Source organism: Pantherophis guttatus, chromosome 4 (assembly GCF_059756535.1).
Source record: "Pantherophis guttatus breed Tessera chromosome 4, ASM5975653v1, whole genome shotgun sequence".
Classification (NCBI taxonomy): domain Eukaryota; kingdom Metazoa; phylum Chordata; class Lepidosauria; order Squamata; family Colubridae; genus Pantherophis; species Pantherophis guttatus.
In genome coordinates, this window is record NC_142066.1 from 95,408,596 (window position 1) to 95,423,748 (window position 15,153).

Sequence of the window (15,153 nt, forward strand, 5' to 3'; positions counted from 1 at the left end):
TCCAATGATTCTGCCCTCTCACGCTAACCAACTTGCTCAGACTGAACAAGCTGCATGGATAGGCAACAAAATAGAATAGAATAGAATAGAATTTTTATTGGCCAAGTGTGATTGGACACACAAGGAATTTGTCTTGGTGCATATGCTCTCAGTATACATAAAATAAAAAATATGTTCATCAAGAATCATAAGGTACAGCACTTAATGATAGTCATAGGGTACAAATAAGCAATCAGGAAACAAGATCAATATAAATCGTAAGGATACCAGCAACAAGGTTACAGTCATACAGTCATAAGTGGGAGGAAATGGGTGATGGGAACGATGAGAAGATGAGAAGATTAATAGTAGTGCAGACTTAGTAAATAGTTTGACAGTGTTGAAGGAATTATTTGTGTAGCAGAATGATGGTGTTCGGGAAAAAACTGTTCTTGTGTCTAGTAGTTCTGTTGTGCAGTGCTCTATAGGGTCGTTTTGAAGGTAGGAATTGAAACAGTTTATGTCCAAGATGTGAGGGATCTGTAAATATTTTCACAGCCCTCTTTTTGACTCGAGCAGTATACAGGTCCTCAATGGAAGGCAGGTTGGAAGTAATTGTTTTTTCTGCAGTTCTAATTATCCTCTGAAGTCTGTGTCTGTCTTGTTGGGTTGCAGAACCAAACCAAACAGTTAAAGACGTGCAGATGACAGACTCAATAATTCCTCTGTAGAACTGGATCAGCAGCTTCTTGGGCAGTTTGAGCTTTCTGAGTTGGCGCAAAAAGAACATTCTTTGTTGTGCTTTTTTGATGACATTTTTTATGTTGGGTGTCCATTTTAGATCTTGCGATATGGTAGAACTTAGAAATTTGAAGATTTCTACTGTTGATACTGTGTTGTGTAGTATTGTGAGAGGTGGAAGTATGGAAGGATTTCTCCTAAAGTCTACCACCATTTCTATGGTTTTGAGTCTCAAAAAGAAAATAAGTCCAGTTGCCATGACTCAAATTTCAGATAACCCAAACAAGATGACTGAGAATCTTCATCAACATATGTCTATCTGCTTGCCTGCTGCTGTGACAGGGTAGGCGGCTGCATTGCATGTCTGGTGGACCGAATTGCATACCTCCCCACCCCCACCCCCACCCCTCTGCCTCCATCTGCTGCTTGGAGGGCCAGGCCGGCGGTTCCAGTGCTCAGATTCAACTGTGCTGCACAAGTTGCGCAGCCCCAGGCCAAGGGTCCGGTGGGTTGTGGCTGCTGCCAGACTCTGTTGGGCCCGCGCACTCGCCGCCTCCTGTGCTGGCCACACACCCCCATCAGGATTGATGATCATAACGGGGGCTTATTTTGTGGGTAAGGTTTAAGGGTTACTAGCAACCTAAAAAATCATGTTAGGGCTTATTTTCCTATTGGGTCTTATTGTCGGGAAAACACGGTATTATATTGCACTGAGTAGTTTGTAGTAAGTTTTTATTACACAATTGATTTTTAAAATATTCTATTATTTAAAACATAGGTTGCCCAGTAAAAGTAATGATTTTGGTAATGTTTTACAGGCAGTTTCAACGTAAAATTTGGCTTGTGAATTATAGCTGTAGCTTTCCTATATATTTTTTTAAAAAAAGACTTCATTGTACTTAGCTGATTTTTACTCTCTTGTATTTTCATCCCAAAAGACATCCTCGTGTTCTGATCCAAGAAAATAAATATCATATATTAGAATTCAGAACTTGGATTTTGTGTGTGTGTGTGTATTATATTTGTATTATTTGTATTATTTAAATTTCTATACCGCCCTTCTCCTTTCGGACTCAGGGCGGTGAACAGCCAAAATAAAACATTTATACATAAAGTACAATTAAAAATAAATTTAAAATAATTAAATTTGGCCCATAGTTTAAAATTTGTCAATTTAAAATCCATATCAAAATTTAAAATCAACCATAAAATCATAAAATCAAGAGAGACCAGCTAACTGAAAGAGATGAGTTTTTAGGGCCCGACGAAAAGTCCGGAGGTCGGAGATCACTCGTATCTCTGGGGGTAGATTGTTCCAAAGGGTAGGTGCCACCACAGAGAAGGCTCTCCTCCTGGGGGTCACCAGCCGGCATTGTCTAGCCGACGGCACCCTGAGGAGGCCCTCTCTGTGGGAGCGAACTGGCCGGTGGGAGGCTATTGGTGGCAGAAGGCGGTCCCGTAAGTACCCTGGCCCTAAGCCATGGAACACTTTAAAGGTGATCACCAACACCTTGAAGCGCACCCGGAAGTCCACCGGAAGCCAATGCAGCTCGCGCAGGAGAGGAGTCACATGGGAGCGCCCTGTCGCTCCCATAATCCCCCGCGCAGCCGCATTCTGCACCAGTTGGAGCCTCCAGGTGTACCCTAAGGGGAGCCCCATGTAGAGAGCGTTACAATAGTCCAGACAAGAGGTGACGAGTGCTTGAGTGACTGTGCGTAGGGAGTCCCGATCCAGAAAGGGGGCGCAACTGGCGTATCAGGCGAACCTGATAAAAAGCCCCCCTGGCCACGGCCGTCATATGCCCTTCTAAAGACAGCCATGCGTCCAGGAGGACGCCCAAGTTGCAGGCCCTTTCTGTGGGGGCCAGTGATTCGCCCCCAATAACCAGCGATGGCGTCAGCTGGCTATACCGGGACGCCAGCAGCCACAGCCACTCGGTCTTGGAAGGGTTGAGTCGAAGCCTGTTTCTCCCCATCCAGACCCGCACGGCCTCCAGGCACTGGGACATCACTTCCAAGGCATCGTTGGGATGGTCTGGGGTGGAGATGTACAGCTGAGTATCATCAGCGTACTGATGGAACTCCACCCCAAAACCACGGATGATCTCACCCAGTGGCTTCACATAAATGTTGAACAGGAGGGGCGAGAGGACCGACCCTTGTGGCCCCCCACAAACAAGGCGCCTCAGGGTCAACCGCTGCCCCCTGTCAACGCGGATTGCGACCGGTCGGAGAGATAGGAGGAGAACCACCGCAAAACGGTGCCCCACACTCCCAGTCCCTCCAGCCAGTGCAACATGATACCATGGTCGATGGTATCAAAAGCCGCTGAGAGGTCTAACAGGACCAGGATAGAGGAGTAGCCCCTATCCCGAGTCCTCCAGAGATCATCCACCAACGCGACCAATGCCATTTCCATGCTGTACCCAGGTCTGAAGCCGGACTGGAGCGGATCCAAATAGACAGCTTCATCCAGGTACTGTGGAAGCTGTCGCACCACCACACTCTCAACAACCTTCGCAATAAAGCGAAGGTTGGAGACTGGACGATAGTTAGCCAAAACAGCCGGATCCAGGGATGGCTTCTTGAGGAGAGGCCTCACCACCGCCTCTTTCAAGGTGGCCGGCAGGACACCCTCACTCAAAGAAGCGTTGATAATTCCCTGGAGCCAGCCTCGTGTAACCTCCCGGGAAGCCAGCACCAACCAGGAGGGACACGGGTCCAATAAACATGTGGTGGTGTTCAGCCGTCCCAAGATCCTGTCCACGTCCTTGGGAGCCACAGGATCGAACTCCCCCCAGATAACACTCTCAAGGCCTGCCTCAGTCATCTCGTCTGAACTAACACAGTCAGCGGCCAAGTCTTCCCGAATCTAAGAGATTTTGTCATGCAGATACTGTACAAAGTCCTCAGCTCGGCCCTGCAAGGGGTCCTCCCGCGCTCCCAGATGGAGAAGGGAGCGGGTCACCCTGAACAGGGCGGCTGGGCGGTTATCTGATGACGCGATAAGAGCGGCAAAATAGCTAGATTTCGCCGCTTTTATCGCCACTAGGTAGGTCTTAATATGAGACCTTACCAGTGTCAAGTCAGATTCGGAACGGCTGGCCCTCCAACCGCTCTCTAGGTGTCTTTTCCGGTGCTTCATCTCTCTCAGCTCCTCGGAGAACCAAGGAGCTAAGTGAGTTCGGTGCCGGGTCAGAGGCCGCAAAGGCACGACCCGGTCCAAAGCCCCGGCAGCCGCACTATCCCAGGCGGCCACCAGGTCATCAGCCGAGTCGTGAGCTAGAGTTTCAGGAAATGGCCCAAGCTCCATCTGGAACCTATCAGGATCCCTCAGGCGCCTGGGGCGGAACCACCTGGTCGGCTCCGCCTCCCTGCGACGGGGTGCGGCGGTCAGAAAGTCAAGTCGAAGGAGCGAGTGGTCAGACCATGACAAGGGTTCAGTATCTATATCCCCTATATCAAGGCCACTCAACCCCTGACCAGAGACAAAAACTAAGTCCAGAGTGTGTCCCCCCATGTGAGTAGGGCCGTGAATTACTTGGGTCAGGTCCATGGCCATCATGGAAGCCATGAACTCCCGAGCTACCTTAGAAGTTTCACCAATGGATGGCAGGTTGAAATCCCCCATGACCACAAGTCTGGGGGTATCAACCGCCACCTCAGCTATAACATTAAGGAGTTCGGGCAGGGTCGTCGCCACGTGGCAGGGAGCCAGGTACGTGATCAACAGACCCATCTGCACCCCACGACCCCACTTCACGAAAAGGGACTCACATCCAGCTATCTGAGGCACAATGGTCTCCCTCGGATCAAGACCCTCTCTTACAATGACCGCCACCACCACCCCGCCCCTGCCCTGAGCTCTTGGTTGATGAAATGCACGGAAGCCTGATGGGCACATCTCCCCCCCCTCATGGCCCAACCAGGTCTCCGTAATACCTGCCAGGTCCGCTCCCCCCTCCTGAATAAGATCACAAATGAGGGGGGCTTTATTTACTACGGACCTGGCATTATACAACATCAGCCGGAGACTCGGGCCCTGAGACTCTAAGCAGCCTGAGGAACGGGAAGAGCTAAGGGGACCGGGGCACGCAGTCGCTCGGAGATAGCGAGCACGTGCTCCCACCACATGATACGGCCCCCTGCTCCCACCATACCTGCCCCTCCCACTCAGCGTATTGATGGAGAAGCCCTCAGTAGAGGGCATTCTAACAGTCCCCTTTCCCCCAGAGTCTGTACCCCCTATGGCACCATTAACAGCCGGACTGGCCATCCCCCGTGGGTTCTCCTCCAAACCCACACAACCCCCCCCCACCCCTTATTTACACTGAGCCCCTCCACACCCGTCTCCACACCTCCCAGTTCGTGTCCCTGTGCCAAGCCTGACCTATCACCCTCCCTCCCCACCCCCCTCCCCAAACCCCTTAAAAATTTACATAAAAACAATTTTAAAAAACCCCTCAGCCCCCTCTTTGCGGCATACCACCTCTTGGGATTCCAAAATCTGTCATCGAGGTAGGCCCTCGATAACGTGGAGGGCCAAGCCTGCGAGAGGGGGGAATCTCGCAGACCAAGAAGCTCTGCTGCTGTGTACATCTTGCCGCAGGGATGGGGTGACTGTCCCCTAAAGGGTCCATACAGAAAAGTCCAAGGGAGAACATAAAAAGACAGGAGCCACAAAAGGATTCAAGACCCAGTCCGCTGTTCTCTCACAATAGAGGCCAAGTCTGTCTCCAGGTCGACACAGTCCAAGGGGGGAGGAGGGATAAGTCATACCGCCCTCTCACAGTGGCTTGGCTCGATGGTCTGCCTCCTTTACTGGTGAGATGGAAGTAATGGTTCAACTTGCGCACTTAGTACCCATAATATAGGTCCAAAATCCGCCCTCTCACAGCGGATTCGATGATCCGTCCCTCTGCCAGCAAAGTATAAAGTGCAGGTGCCAAATGATGGTACAGCAGAAACAGTGCAGCACCCAGGATATAAATCCCCAATCCGCCCTCTCACGGCGGTTTGTCCGATGGTCATTCCCCTGCCAGCAGGTACAAAGTGCAGAATGCAAAATAGCTAATGCCATCCCAGCTCAGCCCGTGGGGCCCAGAGCCCAAACCACCCTCTCACGGTGGTTAGGCTCTTGGCTGGTCCTCTCAGCTGGTGGGATGGAGTCATATACCAGCTCCTGTTCAGATGATATTAGTCCTCCGCACAAATAGGGGAAGGGCTCAGGTGGAATAAGCGAGCTATTTATGTCAGCGAGGTGAAGCCAAAAGAGGGCGCAAGTCTGAGAAGGGCGTGTTCCAAGGGGGGAGAGATGGAAAGAGGGGGGATTACACTTTAACCCCCCCCAGTCCCCGAGGGCACTCTAAAACACCCCAGCGGAGACCCCCCCTCAATAACACATCCAGTCCTCGTCTATCCTGGCTCGAAAAGATGGTCCTCGGCCACATTAGCGCCCCTCTTCAAGGCCATAGGGCGCTCCTCTCCCCGCCAAGAGCCAGCCGGAAGTCTTCGCGGTTGCTGCCCTCGTCGCCATCCCCCACTGCCATACTTAAATCCCGGCAGCGTCCCTGAGATTTTTCCAGGGAACTGGCAGCACCAACAGCCCCAACAGCACCTCAACAAAGCCAGAGCCTGGGGCAATGTCCACGTGGTAGGCACCCCCAGCGCAGTGCCACTGCCGCCGCTCCCACCCCCAGCGAGCTCCAGCTGGAGGGGAAAAACGCCGCCCCACCACCTCTCAGCTGTTCCGAGGCTTCCGAGCCTCGCCACCACGATGTTCAAGAGGGAGCAGAAAGCCATCCCCGGAATGGGAGGAAGTTCCCCCAACTGGACCCGGGTCGCCAGGTCTTCAGGGCGACCCTCAGAGGGTCCCAAAAGGTAGGTCAGTGCCCATCCTCATGCCGCGATCTCAGCTAGCGCCACCATCTTGCGCATGCGTTTTTTGTTTTTTGCTGAGCAACCACCATATTTTTAGGAGTGCATAGTTTAATTGAATGGTAGTTATGAACCAGCATCTGGTAGACTCCTTAACTTGTGTGCACCAAGTTTGATTTGACATAGGTGAAAGAATTTCAGGTTTGTGCCATCAGTTCATCTTTTATTTGCTCAACCTTCATCCTTTACTTCCTGGTTGATGAAACTAACTTTTTGAATTGTTGACTGAATCCATTTTTATTGTCTGGGGGGGGGGGGAATCATGAAATGTCAAGTTCAGACCCACAAGATTCAACTCCCAAAATCTGCACAACCACTGGACAGGGGCACAGAAATGCAATACATTCTGAATATTTGGATGCCATCTTGTGGCCATCTGAATATTTGTAACCAAGATTTGATAACTAATCAAAATTCTGATCTTCTTGATCAGAAAGATTTTTGATTTTTTAAAAATAATCAACATACTATTTTTATTTATTTATTTATTTATTATATTTCTATACCGCCTTTCTCCCGTAGGACTCAAGGCGGTGTACAGTCAAGAAAAATATAGACACACAAACATCATAAAATTGCTAATTAAAATTATTACTTAGTTTTGGCGAAGATTTCAGCATATTTAGAAGACTGTTCACAAGAGACTTATGAATGGGAATGGAAAAAGTGGATAGATTATGTTCAGAACAAATATCAAACTAGGAAGTATCAAATAGCTTTTATTTGAAAATGTTATATTAAGATAGAAATATTTTAATGTAATGAAGATGAAAAATTATAAGGGGGCAGGAGGGGTTCAAGTTTTATACAAGTTTTATATATAGGAGGGTTTTTTTTTTTTTACTTGATATATGAGTATATTGTGCGGAAGTCCGGGGGGAGGGGAGGGTTAGGGAGGTTGGGAAATTTGGGGTGGGTTGAGGGGGGGGAAAGGGGTGAAAATGTAATTGTAAAACTTTTGCAATAAAAAAAAATAAAATATATAAAAAAAAATAAAAAAAATTATTACTTAGTTTGGTCAATTAAATAAAACCCAGAATTAGATAACATTTTTTAAAAAATCATTCACATGTTCGTATGTTTAGCCCCGCCTGTTGGAACATCAGGGTCTTGAGGGCACGGCGGAAAGCACGGAGATCAGGGATATTCCGTATCTCCGAGGGCAGTTCATTCCAAAGGGTTGGAGCCCCCACAGAGAAGGCCCTCCCCCTGGGAGTCGCCAGTCGACATAATTTGACTGACGGTACCCTGAGTAGTCCCTCCCTGTGAGAACGAACTGGTCGGTGGGAGGCTATTGGTGGCAAAAGATGGTCTCGTAGGTACCCAGGTCCTAAGCCATGGAGCGCTTTAAAGGTGATAAATAACACCTTGAATCGCACCCGGAAGACCACCGGGAGCCAGTGCAGCTCGCATAGGAGAGGTGTTACATGGGCGTAACGAGCTGCGCCCATAATCACCCGCGCGGCTACGTTCTGGACCAGTTGGAGCCTCCGGGTGCTTTTCAAGGGGAGCCCCATATAGAGAGTATTACAGTAGTCCATACGGGAGGTAACTAGGGCATGAGTGACCGTGCGCAAGGCGTCCCGATCCAGAAAGGGACGCAACTGGCGGATCAGGCGAACCTGATAAAAGGCACCGCTGGCCACGGCCGTCAAATGATCTTCTAAAGATAACCATGAATCCAGGAGGACACCCAAGTTGTGGGCTCTCTCTGTGGGGAGCAAGATCTCATCCCCTATTGTCCCTGATGGTACTAGCTGACTATACCGGGACGCCGGAAGCCACAGCCACTCGGTCTTGGAGGGGTTGAGTCTGAGCTTGTTTCTCCCCATCCAGATCCGCACGGCCTCCAGGCAATGGGACATCACAGCAAGGGCATCATTGGGGTGGTCTGGGGTAGAGATGTATAGCTGTGTGTCATCAGCATACTGATGAACACTCACCCCAAAACCACGGATGATCTCGCCTAGCGGTTTTACATAAATGTTGAACAGAAGGGGTGAGAGGACTGACCCTTGCGGCACCCCACAAATAAGGTGCCTCGAGGTCGACCTCTGCCCCCCTGCCAACACAAACTGCGAACGGTCAGAGAGGAAGGAGGAGAACCACCGAAGCACAGTGCCCCCTATTCCTAACCCCTCCAGCCAGTGCAGTAAGATACCATGGTCGATGGTATCAAAAGCCGCTGAGAGATCTAATAGGACCAGGATAGAGGAGCAATCTCTGTCCCGAGCCCTCCAGAGATCATCCACCAATGTGACCAATGCCGTTTCCGTGCTGTACCCAGGTCTGAAGCCCGACTGGAACGGATCCAGATAGACAACTTCATCCAGGTATCGGGGTAGTTGTCACGCCACCACACTCTCAACAACCTTCGCAACAAAGCGAAGATTGGAGACTGGACAATAATTTGATAATATAGCCGGGTCCAGGGAAGGCTTCTTGAGGAGGGGCTTCACAACCGCCTCTTTCAAGGCGGCGGGAAGGACACCCTCACTCAGAGAAGCATTTATAATCCCCTGGAGCCAGCCTCGTGTAACCTCCCGGGAGGCCAGTACCAACCAGGAGGGACATGGGTCCAATAAACGTGGCAGCGTTAAGCTTGCCCAGAATCCTGTCCACGTCCTCAGGAGCCACAGAGTCAAACTCTTCCCAGATAACGCTCTCAAGACCTGCCCCCGTCTCCTCCCCTGGATCTACCCAATCGGAGTCCAGGCCTTCCCGAATCTGAGCGACTTTATCATGCAGGAATTGTACAAAATCCTCAGCTCGACCCTTTAAGGGATCTTCCCGTATCCCCACCTGAAGTAGGGAGCGGGTCACCCTAAACAGCGCAGCTGGGCGGTTCTCTGCAGATGCAATAAGAGCGGAGAAGTAGCTAGACTTCTCCGCTCTTATCGCCACTAGGTAGGTCTTAATATAAGATCTCACCTGTGTTCGGTCAGATTCAGATCGGCTTGTCCTCCAATTGCTCTCCAGGCATCTTTTCCGACGCTTCATCTCTCTCAGCTCCTCGGAAAACCAAGGAGCTAGACGAGATCGGCATTGGGTCAGAGGCCGCAAAGGCACAACACGGTCCAAGGCCCCAGTAGCCGCCCTGTCCCAGGCAACCACCAGGTCCTCAGTCGAGTTGTGAGCCAGAGTCTCAGGAAATGGCCCAAGCTCCATCAGGAACCTTTCGGGGTCCATCAGGCGCCTGGGACGGAACCATTTAGTTGGTTCCGTCTCCCTGCGGTGGGTGGAAGTGACTTGAAAGTCCGTGTGAAGGAGAGAATGATCAGACCATGACAAGGGCTTGATGTCTATATCCCCTATTCTTAGATCATTCAGCCACTGATCAGAGACAAAAATCAAGTCCAGAGTGTGATTCCCCAAGTGGGTGGGGCCTTGAACTACCTGGGTCAGGTCCATGGCCGTCATGGAAGCCATGAACTCCCGAGCCGTCTCCGACATCTCACCAGCGGATGGCAGGTTAAAATCCCCCATAACAATAAGTCTGGGGGTTTCCACCGCCACCCCAGCTGTAATGTCGAGCAGCTCAGGCAGGACCGCTGTTATGTGGCAGGGAGCCAGGTACGCAATCAGTAGGCCCATCTGAATCCCCCGACCCCACTTCACAAGGAGGGACTCACATCCGGCTATCTGAGGAACAGTGGCCTCCCTCGGGCAAAGACTTTCTCTAATGATTGCTGCCACTCCCCCACCCTTTCCCTGTGTCCTTGGCTGATGGAATGCAGGGAAACCTGGCGGGCACATTTCCACAAGGGGAACTCCTCCCTCCTGGCCTAACCAGGTCTCCTTAATCCCTGCCAGGTCAGCACCCTCCTCTGAAATAAGATCATGAATGAGGGGGGCTTTATTTACCACTGACCTGGCATTACATAACATCAGCCGTAGACCCAGGGTCTGAGACTCTGAACAACCCGGGAAACGAGCAGTGCTTTGGGGGTCGGAGTGGGCAATCGCTCATAAACAACGAGTGCACACTCCCGAAACATAATATGGCCCCCTGCAGCCGTCATATCTGCCCCTCCCACTTACTATACTAATGCCCATCGCTTCATCCCCCTGCATCCTTGTTAGATTTCTGTCCCCATCCTCCCCATCATGATTATCAGACCCATTACCCCTTTCAGTGGATTTATGGATCCCCCCAGATCCATTCCCACAATCCCTCCCAGAACCCCTTAAAATAGAACTTAAAGATTTATCTAAAAAACCCCAAAGCCGTCGGTTTTTTGCAAACCACCTCTCAGGGTTCCAAAACCCGTCCTCAAGGGCGGCCCTTGATAACTGAGAGGGCCAGACATGTGAGAGGGGGGAATCTCGCAGTGCAAGGAGCTCCACAGTTGAATACATCAAAGATAGGAGCGAGTTGAAGGAGATGAAGGATCATTTTCTTCTAAGAGTGTTAGAGATGGTTAAGACAGGTAATTTAAAATAAGGGAGGAAATAGATGTAAAAGGGAGACCAGTATGTTACAAATGTCAATACATCGGAACATCATCGCCCTCTCACGACGATGGGAAGTCTTGTGGTTGTAGTAAGTCCATCCAAAGGAGGTGGGGATAGAGGTCTCAAAGGGACGTCCTCTCACAGCGACCAAACCATTTGAAACAAACAAAGAGAAGGTGGTCTATCTCCCCATAATCCAAGACTCTCGATGTCTGTATCTCCTCCAGTCCTGATACCAGCGATGGCCGAGGATTAGATCAAAAAAGTAAGGCAGAGCCACTGGACAAAGTATTTAGGGTTAAATAATCAGGGTAATCTTGGGGAATAGGTGGTAAATAAAGCTGCAGATCGATCTAAGATTGCAAGTTAACACTGAGTGGTCGTAATAGATCTAGGTCTGATAAAGGAGAGAGGGACAGTTGAGGGGGAGAGTAAGTCATCATCTTCTGTTTGTAATCCTCAGTCCCTATCCATCACCTTGCTCAGGCTACTTAGTTCAATTAGTTTAATAAGTCCTCAGAGTTTCAAGAAAGAGGAGTGCAACAGATCCCTAGAGGTTGAAGGGATCCTAACATTTATAGCCTTTGCAGCATTGCCCTCTCCTCTATTAACAACGAGGGCTTCCTTGCAGCCTCCTGGTGTTGCCGTCGCCGTCGCTGCCATTAGCGCCATTCCCCTCGCCATTGTGGTAACCCCCCTTGCCATAGACATCATCGCCGCCGTGTTGCTACATGCAGTGCCTATTAGCCCAGGCATCATTATCAACACCCTATCCAGAGTCGCTGTTGCCACCATCTCGCCAACCATTTCATCAGCTGTATTAGACTCAGTGGTTGACCCGGTCATGACAGCCAGGCTTTGATGTTGACATTCTCCCCACCGCCCTCAGTCTTTTTACTGACAAACAGCTGATCTTCGGGCTCGGCTCGGGTTTTATCCTTGGGCTCCATCCACAGCTCTATTGAGCCGAAAATACCTCAGCTTGCTGGGAGGGGGGGGTCTGTGGATGGTTAATTGACCCCCACACTCTTGAAAATGTCGAAACATCTCCCTCCTAGCCTCGGAGTTTCAGCTCTGAGCTGCCATTTTGTTTTGCGACTGTCAACGGAATTAAGTTAACTATATTATATTAACTATATTAACTATATTAACTATATTTAAGTTAACTATATCTTTTTCTGCTCCAATAGGTTTGGAGTAAACTCTGAATTTGATTAATTTTTGTAAATGCTTACAATAATTTTCTAATACATTTTTAATTTTGTAATAGATTCAGAATCTGCATTTCTGAAAGTTTACAACAGAAGTGAATCTTTGGAGGAGCTTGACTTTACTCTGATAATTATTAATTACAGCAGTTTTTGTGGCTTTAGTGCAGCCCATGGCTCCAAGAAAATTGTCTCCTCTGCTTCATAGTAAGAGAACTGAGATTAAGGATTTAGATTATCAAAGAGAAGGTCGCTTATAAATCAGAAAATTTCTGATTTGTGTAGCTGAAACATCTGTATTGACTGATGACTGCTCTCTAGCATTTGCAATGGAAATTCTCCCAGTTCTATGTGTCAATGCAGAATATTATCTGAAAATTTTGTATGTAAAAATATGCTTTGAAAGGTTTTATTCCTCAGGATACTTGATGTAATCTGTAGGATCATTGTAGTTAAGAAGAGAAAGTATATAAAAGACATTTGTGTATTTACCTCTAGAAGCTGATCCTGAAGTTGGGAAGATTATATTCCGGAAACCTCCTAAGCGTTCAGCAGAAGAGAACTATTTTGGTTTGACAGTTACTTCAAGTAAGAAAATTAAAGAGATAAAGAAGAATTCTCCAAATTTTCAAAATTCAGTTAAGCAAGTTAAAAATAAAAGCTTGCTTTCTTTTGATGCAGAAGAAAGTGATGATTAGGAACCATCTGTAATTGCTGTATTGTTTTCTTAAAGCAGAATGCTAAAAGTACAATGTGGAAACAGAAACACAGGCTTTAAATTTTATAAATGAGGCTTTGCATTCTGCACTTAGAATTACTTTCACATTTTTACCCATTATACCCATTGTAGAGTGCAAGACATTTTATTTGGGACTATGAATGTAAATATTACTTCAGGAAAGCTTCCTGTTCTTTCTTAAAATGCTGAGGAAATTTATTGGGATTATGCTCATGCTAACTATATTGATTTCAAAGGGAAAATCCTGACACAATGCAGGCTTTGGTAGAAAAATATTTGGAAGTCCAGTATGCTTGTAACTTGAGTTGGATTGTGTTGCTACAAAACATGTAGCAGGATTAACTATGTAAGACTTCATCAAGGAGCTGATCTGAACAAGGGTTTTTAGTAAAGCTGATATTCTACTGCTACTACTAATTGACTGTAAAATTATTTTGTCTTTATTTATTATTTACCCCTATTCTTCAGCAAATAAAAAAGATTTTCTGTGTATATAATATTTTTCTTATTACCAGTATTATAAATGATTATCCTTTAATGTAGAAAAACACAGTAGACACCTCAAATATATGATTGAGAAAGCCCCACTGAGTAGATTATCCTGTGCAATTGAGTCTTAAAGGATATCCAATTTCTAAAGCATTTGAGACAGATGCTTATCTATTCTAACCTTCACTTTAAGCTGAAGTGGTAAGTTTGCCTTTCCTACTGCTTGTAATGTATAGCCTCATGTCGTCTCTGATAGCTATATGCATATACTGCAGTTATGCCATTGAGTTTAAGTGTGTATTTACTTCTAGAAACCAGTCCTTCTGGCAAACAGCAAAAATAGAGCAAGATATTTTTCATTTTCAGAAGATTCTGAGGACAATCAAAGAGGTAGTTTTACTGAGGAGGCAGAAACTTATTTGTTTCACTTTTATAAATTTTAAATATTCAGCAAGCTTATCTTGAAGAAAATATTCAAAGAGATATATGTGATGCACATCTTAGTATCAGACAAAAGTGGATTTTGTATTTTAGGCTCCAGCATGCATATTCACATATTCATTATCTTCTAACAGAAAATGCACAGGATTATTATTAGCATCTGATTGGCCATCTAGGCTGCCCAACTCCAATGACTTATAATATAATAATAATAATAATAATAATAATAATAATAATAATAATAATAATAATAATAATAATAATAATAATAATTTTATTTCTATACCACCCTTCTCCCGAAGGACTCAGGGCGGTGTACAGCCTATTAAAAACACAAAGACAAGCATCAGTTAAAAATAATTAAAATTATTACATAATTTCAGCTCAGATTTAAAACCCCAAAAATTTAAAACACCCAATTTAAAAATCATTTTAAATATATTTATATTTATAACATATTGCATATAGATAACATATAAAACAATAACCAGTTAAAATAAAACCCATAATAGCAATAGCACTTAGACTTTTCACAATGCTTTGCAGCTCTCTTTAAGTGGTATACAGAGTCAGCATATTTCCCCCAACAATCTGGATCTGCATTTTACCGACCTCGGGTGGATGGAAGGCTGAGTCAACCCTGAGCCTGGTGAGATTCTGGTGATAATACTGGGTAACTTCTTCAGTTCACCTTACATTGCTAGATAGGTTCTTTTTCAACACAAAAAGTCAGACTAATGACAATTGGTTTTATCTTAGCGATTCTCTTGTTTTTTATTTCTTTTTAATTAATGACAAAAAAGCTAAACAAAGACCATAATGATAAAGATATATACATTGTCAAAGAAAAAACACAAAAATGCTTTAACAAAACCATGAAATTACACAAAAAACAGTGTAAATCATAACAAATAGTTACAACTCTAGATATACTTATTTAATGCAAATATTCAAGTTTTGTATATAGTTGTAACACAAGGATGTCAAACTGAAGGCCCATGGGCCAGATCCAGCCCGCAATGTGGTTAGATCTGGCCCGCGGGGCCGCCCTGGAAACAGTGAAGGACCAGCCCGCAGCACCTTAGCTATCTGTACAATCTGTATTTTGTGGTGGTGCTCGAGGGAACTGAAGCAAGGGTCGTCTCCCTCCTCCCTAAAAAGGAA

At 46.8% G+C, this 15,153-nt stretch overlaps 1 protein-coding gene across 5 annotated transcripts in view; it reads left to right on the forward strand.

The window, feature by feature from the left end:
- KIAA1143 (KIAA1143 ortholog) overlaps positions 1–15,153 on the forward strand; it is a 191,175-nt gene that overhangs the window by 41,112 nt on the left and 134,910 nt on the right. For 4 of the 5 annotated variants that reach the window (XM_034404193.2, XM_087894187.1, XM_060683620.2 and 1 more), the window contains exon 3: positions 12,819–12,908. In XM_034404193.2, coding sequence (XP_034260084.1) covers positions 12,819–12,908 — 90 coding nt within the window. Of the gene's footprint in view, positions 1–12,818; positions 13,552–15,153 lie in introns of those variants that run through there. The other variant, XM_034404191.2, reaches the window with a different exon arrangement.